Source organism: Mus musculus, chromosome X (assembly GCF_000001635.26).
Source record: "Mus musculus strain C57BL/6J chromosome X, GRCm38.p6 C57BL/6J".
In the NCBI taxonomy this organism is placed as follows: domain Eukaryota; kingdom Metazoa; phylum Chordata; class Mammalia; order Rodentia; family Muridae; genus Mus; species Mus musculus.
Genome location: NC_000086.7, coordinates 113177454 through 113186111, shown reverse-complemented (window position 1 = coordinate 113186111; position 8658 = coordinate 113177454). Strand labels below are relative to the sequence as shown.

Genomic DNA, 8658 nt, shown 5'->3' with positions numbered 1-8658 from the left:
TAGGAGGCTCTTTGGAATTCCATGAGGAATTTCATTCTGTGGAAACTAGGCAACGATTTTTTTCTTTTCTTTTTTTTTTCTTTCTTTTTTTCTTTTTTTTTTCTTTTCTTTTCTTTTTTGGTTTGGTTCTTTCACTGAGAAGGCACAAATACAATAATTGGACAGTACTGGTATAAAATGAAAAGAGAGGTCTCAGGCTCTAAAAATACAAACACACTCTAGGGTAACAGTTTTCCTGGCCTGAATGACTCCTTTGTTCAAAGTGAGCCCTTTTGAATTGATTACTGACTGAGCGTCTCTGACCAATTTTTGCTTGGTAATTGTCAAAGGGGTATACAGACTTGCCTCATTCATCCTTGCTTGAGGAGTCGAATACTTACATTTCTTTTCCATATCAAACCTCTAGGATAAATAAGGTGTTTCACTGAAGTCTGTGAAATAAATAGAACTTTTAACATTCGCAATAACATTTTAAAAACTACTCTGTTGTCGCCTACCTGCACCCGCGTCTCTAGAACTACAACACCCAGAATGCACTGTTTTTCCTTCCGCTTTCTACCTAGGGAGTGCCTTAGAAATTCACATCTACAAACTACAGTCACATGACACGTTTCCTGTCAAGATGGCGGATAATCTCCCTTCGGACTTTGATGTGATCGTAATAGGGACGGGTATGTGTGGCCCTGATTTTTCCTGGACAAAATATAGGAGATCATTCTCGCTTTTTATTTTCTCTGTCAGTGGTGAGGGTTGGCGAGAAACGGCGGGGGTCGAGCCTGGGAGGGAGGACAGAAAGGAAGTGAGGTAGTGTGGAGTCAGCGCAGGACTTGGCAGCTCCAGGGAGGGGCTTGGACCCGCGGTGTTTTGCGCCTTTTGAGTAGGGGTCGATCTGGTCGATGCCGATTGCTGAGGTTGGTTGGTGCGGTGATTCCTGTTAATTTCCTTAGAGGAGGGTGGGTTTGCAGTGTCATGAGAATGGAGGGTCGGGATTTGATCAATGGAGACGCCATCGGCACAAATAATTACCACCTTCCCTCCTTGTTGATTTCAAGGTTATATTCCCTATCGTTTCGTGTCGCCATTTCTTAGGACACCCCCGCCCCCATATACTTACATGATTCTAGGGTACTTTGCAGCTCAAATGAAGCTTAATTTACAGTTTTATAAGAATGATGCTCAGTCGTTATCCGTGTGTATTTTTATTAAAGGAAAGGAAACGTATTCTTTTCTGTCGTCTTGGGTAGCTTAATTTTTTTTCTTGAGGTAGCCCCTATTCCTGCATTACGAAGTTTAAAGCATCCTAGTTTATGATGCAGACAGGAAGCATCTTGTTTCCTGTCACCCATCCATACACCACAACTAGATGTTCTGAGAGTAAGCTCCAGTTTTTCACATTCCGTGTCTGACCTCAGCTTCTCCTTGCTTTTCCATCATTAGCTCTCCATGTTTTGGGTGGAGCCAGAAATCCTTTTCAGCTTCTAGTTGACTAGTTATCCTAATAACACTTGGCAACAATTAGCAATTCTTTCTTAACTATAAGGGATGTAGTTTGCATAGGATAAAAGAGAGAGTTTGGGGAGGGCGGGGAGTCTACTGTCTTAGAATGTGGTAGGCCACAGAAGCTTTGGTGAATGGGGTCCTGTCCATTGTGTTAATGAACTCTGTTTGCTTTCTTACCAAACAGTAAGAACAGCCACATTTTCAGGTTTAGAGTAAAAATAATAGCAACCCATTTTGGAATGCTTTCCATTCCCTACTCAATGGACTAAGCACATAATATAATACGGACAAAAACCTTGCTAAAATTGGTAATCTTTTCAGTACAGAGAAGAGAAGCAGCCTGGAAGTCTCAACTTGCTAAAATCACACAGCTAGTAAATGTCCAAAGGCCAGTACAATCCAAGAAATGGATTTCGGGTTTTTTTTTTTTTTTTTGACTAAAAATTGAACTATTATCACAAATACCAGACATCATGCAATGGGAGAGTCAGATACACACAGCCTTTCAATGTCCGCAATCTTGAATATAAGGAAGGTAAATCTGATAGCCTTTAAGGTGTTCTTGAGAACACAAATTCTCCTATTCTAGATGTCCCTCTAATAGTTCTCAAAACAGTGGGGATGGGGGGTGTACTCCCAGCCTGAAGATAGCTGCATTGCAGCAGCCAACCTGGTTGGACCTGCATTGAGGAGATGTTGAAGGAGACCTTGAAAGACTCAGTAGAACCCTCACTCTCCCCAGTCTGCTTGCCTAAAACTGAAAATGCCATCCATTTTAGAATAAGTCTTTTCAAAATTATACTTGAAGTCTATATTTATTTGGGTGATGTGTGTTATTTTTATTAAATATTTTAATTCTTTTAGATCCATTAAAAGTGGAAACATTTGTTGAAAGTCATTTTTAAAATAAGAATCATTCTTATGATTTCAATCATTGCTTTTAATTGACTTCATTTTTAAAGCATTGTGATTTCTTTCTCAAATACATCATCGAGGATGGACTTTAAATGTATTGGCTTTATTAAATTAGTACTTAGGTAACTTATAGGAAAAGCAGTATTTTATAACTTCAGTTCTGTTATCAAAAGCAGAATGAAAGGATGTCATTATAAGAAAGAGTAAAGGCATAGGCTGTGAGTTGTATCTCCCTGTTAGCAATTTTTAGTTAAAATGTCATCAAAAGACATTCATCAAGTAGAATCATCCAAGAACATTTTAAGTTTGTCAACCTTATTACATATTTACTTTTTGCATGACATTGTTTAAAGCTTTCCTTTAAGGTCATATTTTCAAGATACTATGGGAAAATTAGATCACAATACCTAAAGGAAGAGAATTAAGATACAGTACTTGAATTGTGTGGGGAAGATTAAAAGAAAATAGATTAGAGGAAAACCAATTGGAATCTCAATGGGGAGGGAAAAGGACATAAAATTCGGAGAATGTGATCTTTGGCTTCGGTACATAATTGTCATTTCAGAATAGCTTGGCATTTAAAGTGTAATTTTCGTGACAATTTTGTGGGGTGTGGAAAAGTTATCATTGGGTACAGATCCTGAAGGTGATTTTCTGGTAACTTGTATTACCTCCAGCAAAGCCAAGAAGTTACAAGTGCACAAGGAATCTACGTTATAAGGGTGGGTTATATGATAATATTGATATATGTCATCTACAGGGGCATTCTTCAGCTCTTGGAATATATTATTATTTTAGAAAGAATTCTAGCATGCTTAGAATATACTATAACCACCTCATTTGGAGGCATATATGGTTATCAAGAATATGTTTGGGTGGTGCTGTTAGATGTACAACTGACTGACAGTTTCTGTCTATATAAGAAAGTGACTACATGAAGTGGCGTAACAGTTTGACATTTATTAGTGTAAACACACACAAATACACATGATCAATATTTGTGATACTTGACTGCTATCAAGTACCTACTCTTGTTGTAGTTGTAATATTTAACATATTGTCTTTTCTTAGGAACTTTTTGGACTTTCTCAGAGTTAAAATTCTAAATTTTTTCTTAAATCCATGGAAAATTTCATGTCATTGGTTATTTATGCTTTCAGCACACCATGTAGGAATTTGGTCTGCATGTTATTCTTTCTTAACTATGATGCTTTATCTTTGGACAGAAATTCCACCTCTAAGATACTATGTAAGCTAGCTTATTTAATTTCTTAGATATTTCCTTAAAGAAGATAGATCTGTTCTCTTTTTCCACTCCCTCCCTTCAGTCTTGTACCAGTGGTCCTTGAACCTGGGCCTTTGCATATGCTATGGATGTCCTGTACTGAGTTACATCCCCAGCCTTATTGAAGAACTGTGTAGCTAATGCTTCTCTAAAGGAGTTAGAATTGTATGTAGGTAAAACTATATATATATATATATATATATATGTATATATATATATATATATATGTGTGTGTGTGTGTGTATGTGTGTGTGTGTGTATAAATTATATATATAATTTATATATAGCTGCCTTTTTAGGAATGTTCATGTAAATAGTACAATACCATTCTTTTTTTTCCTTGTATAGTTTCTTTATTTACATTTCAAATGTTTTCCCCTTTCCAGGTCTCCCCTTTGGAAATCTCCTATCCCATCCCCCTCCCCCTGCCTCTGTGAGGGTGTTCACCCACCTCCCCCCACTCCTGTCTTCCTACCCTGGCTTTGCCCTACAATGGGACATTGAACACCCTCAGGCCCAATGGCCTCTCCTCCCGCTGATGTCCAACAAGGCCATCCTCTGCCACATATGCGGCCAGAGCTATGGGTCCCTCCATGTGTACTCTTTGGTTGGTAGTCCATTTTCCTGGAGCTTGGGGTGGGAGGATCTGGCCAGTTGACAGTACAGTACCATTCTTGATGTTTCAAATTGCAACATTGATGTAGTTAATTTTGTCTGGCCTCTCATTCAAGGATTTTTAATACTTCTGATAGCAACAGGGTACCATTTCTAAACCTTGAGGGATAATAATTTTGCAGGAAATGGTGTTAAAAACTGATATTTGCTAAATTGCATGGAAGCTAGGCTCAATACAAGTGACTTCCCATACTTACAATTTAGGATGTTTGTGTGTGGTTCTGTTATCACAATGGGCACATATTCCTTCCCTATATCTCCATTCTTATACCTACTGAATGGCTTTTGTTTTTAAATTGCAAGTTGGTACTTCTCTGTAATTCATGAATGTATGCTAGCCCTTAAATGGAGTATATCATAATACATATAATAAACGATGAAATGCATATAATAAATATATTATCTTTATACACACAAAAAATAATGCCTAGAAAACAGTAAGCAACTTAATTAATAGTATATAAAATTGAAAGTAGTATTTTTTTTTTTCGAGACAGGGTATCTCTGTAGCCCTGGCTGTACTGTCACTTTGTAGACCAGGCTGGCCTTGAACTCAGAGATCCACCTGCCTCCGCCTCGAGAGTGCTGGGATCAAAGGTGTGCGCCACCACACCCAGCTTTGAAAGTAGCATTTCAAAAGTCCTTTAGATTCATCAGTGTTAGACTGTAGTGGTTTGAATATGTTTGGCCCAGGGAGTGGTACTATTTGGAGGTGTGGCCTTTTTGGAGTAGGTGTAGCCTTGTTGGAGGAAGTGCAGCTTTAAGAGCCTTGTCCTAGCTGCCTGGAAGCAAGTATTCTAGCAGCCTTCAGATGAAGATGTAGAACTCTCAGCTCCTCCTGTACCATGCCTGCCTGGATGCCACCATGTTCCTGCCTTGATACTGGACTGAACCTCTGAACCTATAAGCCAGCCCCTATTAAGTGCTGTCCTTATAAGAGTTGCCTTGGGCATGGTGTCTGTTCATAGGAGTAAAACCTTAACCAAGACACTTTCCATATATTTTGTATACTTTTACATGCACGTATCTCATTTGAGCAGTATAATAAGGTGATTGGTAGAATTTGAATCCCACATATGCTTCCTGTGCCATGTTAGGTACATCCTCAGCCCTTCTTATGTTTCACCTTATTTCTAAATACGATGACCTGTGTTAAATATTGAAGAAATAATTCCTATAAAGTGCTTACATAATGTGGGTGATTTTTTTTTATGGCCTGAAAAGCCATACTAAGGCGCTTTTTATTATCATTAGTATTGCCTGAATGGCACCAAGGAAGAGCTCATGTCTTTCATGGAATGTCCTGGAAGGATGGTAATGTAAGGTCCATTATCTCCCTCTTCTCATTGGCTACTTGCTTGGAAAGACCTTTGCTTATTGCCACTTTTTTTTTTTTTAATTAGTTTTTTTATCTGGTTGGTAGTTTACAGATATTCCTTTTTTTATTTCTGAGCTTGTTCCACCAGTTTCAATTATGTATAATCTGTTTTGAATAGATTTATTATTCATTTTAATTGGGAACCTAGTGTGATGTGCTTTTCTTTGCGTAGAGATGTTGTAGGAGCTAAAGAAAGCCTACAGAGCTTGCTGTTTTAGTTTGTACTTCTTTGAGCTTTTTTTTTTTAAATCATTTTTTCTTCTTTCGAGACCTAACAAAGTAAGGAGGATTTATTTAATTCCGAGGATTCTCTGAGCTGCTCTGTAAATCATAAATTTGAGCCGGTCCCTCAGAGAGAGAGCCGCATCTGTTACTAGCGTTCCCTGGACAGCATCATTTTCATCTCCCGTGCTGCTTGTCATTTTCTCATTTTCTCCAGTGTTCTCATGATGTTTTGGATAACTCAGGCTACAGCAATTAAAATCAAATGTGGTTGCTCAACCTCACATTCTCATGTTTAACATAAAATCCCAATGCACAGAAACAATTATAATTCCATATAATTGACCTGTAACTCATGTGAAATCATCTGCCATTCAGTTTCAGTGCAAACTGAGAAGTTAGGCTGTGCCTGTTATGTGTATAAAGCCTTAAAGTTGATGTCTATGCCCAGTGTATAATCCATAATATAGAAAGATTTGGAATTTGGAGGACGTGTTGCTAGTAAAATAGGGATACTTTTCTAAAGATTTACTTTTTGTTTTCCTAATAGTTTAATATACAACGAGACAATAATTTACCATAGTGATTTATTGGAACATGATAATAAGAGTTGACATGTTTTCATATTGAGGCAGATAGGGAAAACAAGTAAACAAAACAAACAGCAATCTCTTAAAAAAAAACCTAAACAGATTACAAATAGTGGAGGAGACAGAGGCAACTTAATTTATCTCATCTCAAATTAGATTTCACAAAGCATGTAGGCTGGTTTGATTTTCTAGGATCTATTTTCCCCTCACTAGTGTTTTCTAGTACTATGCTTGTCCACACCAATTTGGTATAATATTTGGTTTCTTAGTACTACCATGTCTGGAGTAAATATTATCTCACCTCATATAAGTGTAAAACCTTAGATTTAGCCAACTTTGATCTAGGTTGGATAGGTTAGACAAGTCATTGTCAACTAAAGTTGAAATACTGAATTGAGCTTGTTGATTTTTTTTCAAGTGAAAAGAAACACCATATACTCTGAAGATTAGATTAGCGCGTTCTAGGTTTGTGGTTGGCTTTTTTTTCTAACTGATGCCAACAATGGCTTCATGTCTGGTCCTTAATTATTGACAACATTATGACATTGGATTCAGCTTGTAAACCTTTACATTGAGGCAAACAGGATGACCTAGTTACGTTTCATTCCCTCCCCCCCACCCCCCCCACCCCAAAAAAAAAAACCCAAACCCCAAGCCGGAGAATTAGAGTCACTAAAGCAATGAGAGCAGAAAATTTAGTCATGTTTTAGGATACATGTTGTTTCAGTTGAATTCATTCATTCCACGATTTGCAATCACATGTGGTTCTGAGAATGATTCATCTTTCAGTATTGGTGTTCATGGCTTATTTTTCATTATTGTCAACGTATTTTGCAGTTGCAGTCATTACAGCAAATGCTAAAACTTGGTGTTCTTGGAAGAGAAGAGCTATGATGCATACAGAAAGACACACAGGCTCTTTGGGTTTCTTTTACTAATAAAAAAGGAACAACTTTATTTTACAGTTTGGTATAATGAAAGGATGGAACAGGGTTACTGGTAGTCAGGCCATAAGGGCTCAGAACTAGTGAACAGACTTCTCCAAAATGGTTCACCTAAAGGCATTTTCCTTGGTTTATCAGATGGCAATGCAGTTTTCTGCAAAGACATGTGATCACCCATGGGGAGGATTAACTGAGTCACAGGTTTGTCCTTGATGAAAGCCTTACAGGCTATCTGTATAACAACAAACTTGATAAATATTATATTTTGGCCACATACTTAACACACAAATAATATTTCTTGTTTGAATTTGTATTTTATGATAAATAAGTCTGAATATTTATGTAATTTGGCCACTACATTTCTTTTGTGAATTGCCTTAACCTATTCATTAGATCATTACCTGTCTTATTATAAATATGTAGTGATTAATTAACTTTTAATTTTTTTTTCACGTGTTCAAGTACCATTGTTATTTTGAGTAGCACATACTTGTATAATGTGCATACTTGTTATAATATCCGCCATCACTTTAGACTTTTATTATTTGTTTATTATCCACATTCTTGAAATCACTTCTTATTATTGCTTAATATAAAATATGGTTTATTCATTTTGGTATGTCATAGGTCACCAGAACTGACTCTTCTTGATGACCAACCTCCCTCCATTCCTCTTTCACCTTTCTCCAGTTTCTGTTATATCACTGTTCTCTTAACTCCTGTGAGTTCATGTTGTGGATTCCATAAAGGTCACATGGACTTCTTTCACTTCACATACTATGTTGTTCCAGGGGGCAAGATTTCATTCTTTTATAGAAAACTTATTTTATGTATGAGTATTTTGCTTGCATATGTGTATGTGTACCAGGCGCAAACTCAAGGAGCTTGGGGAGGGGATTAGAACTGGCATTATGTGTGGACGGCTGTGAATCACCACGTGCGTGCTGGAAATTGAACACTGTTCCTTTGGAAGAGCAACAAGTGCTTTTAACCCCTGAGCTATATCTCCAAGCCCTGTTTTCATTCTTCTGTTTTTAATGGCAGAATATGCTTCCATTGTGCCTGTGTATTACATTCGCTTTATTCATTCATCACATGACAGACATTTTAGTTTCTGTACCTTGGCTGTTGTGAATTAAATTGCAGTTA

At 37.3% G+C, this 8658-nt stretch overlaps 1 protein-coding gene across 11 annotated transcripts in view; it reads left to right on the top strand.

Annotated features, from left to right (window-relative positions):
• The first annotated feature begins 572 nt into the window (after nt 1-572).
• Nucleotides 573-8658, top strand: part of Chm (choroidermia (RAB escort protein 1)) — a 144948-nt gene continuing 136862 nt past the window's right edge. For 6 of the 11 annotated variants that reach the window (XM_006528383.4, NM_001370788.1, NM_001370790.1 and 3 more), the window contains exon 1: nt 597-671. Coding sequence is in view for 5 of the 11 variants with exons in the window: in NM_001370788.1 (NP_001357717.1) it covers nt 623-671 (49 nt within the window). In the remaining 6 variants the exon portion in view is untranslated. Of the gene's footprint in view, nt 672-700; nt 912-8658 lie in introns of those variants that run through there. The other 5 variants (XR_387043.3, XR_001782732.1, XM_006528381.3 and 2 more) reach the window with 3 other exon arrangements.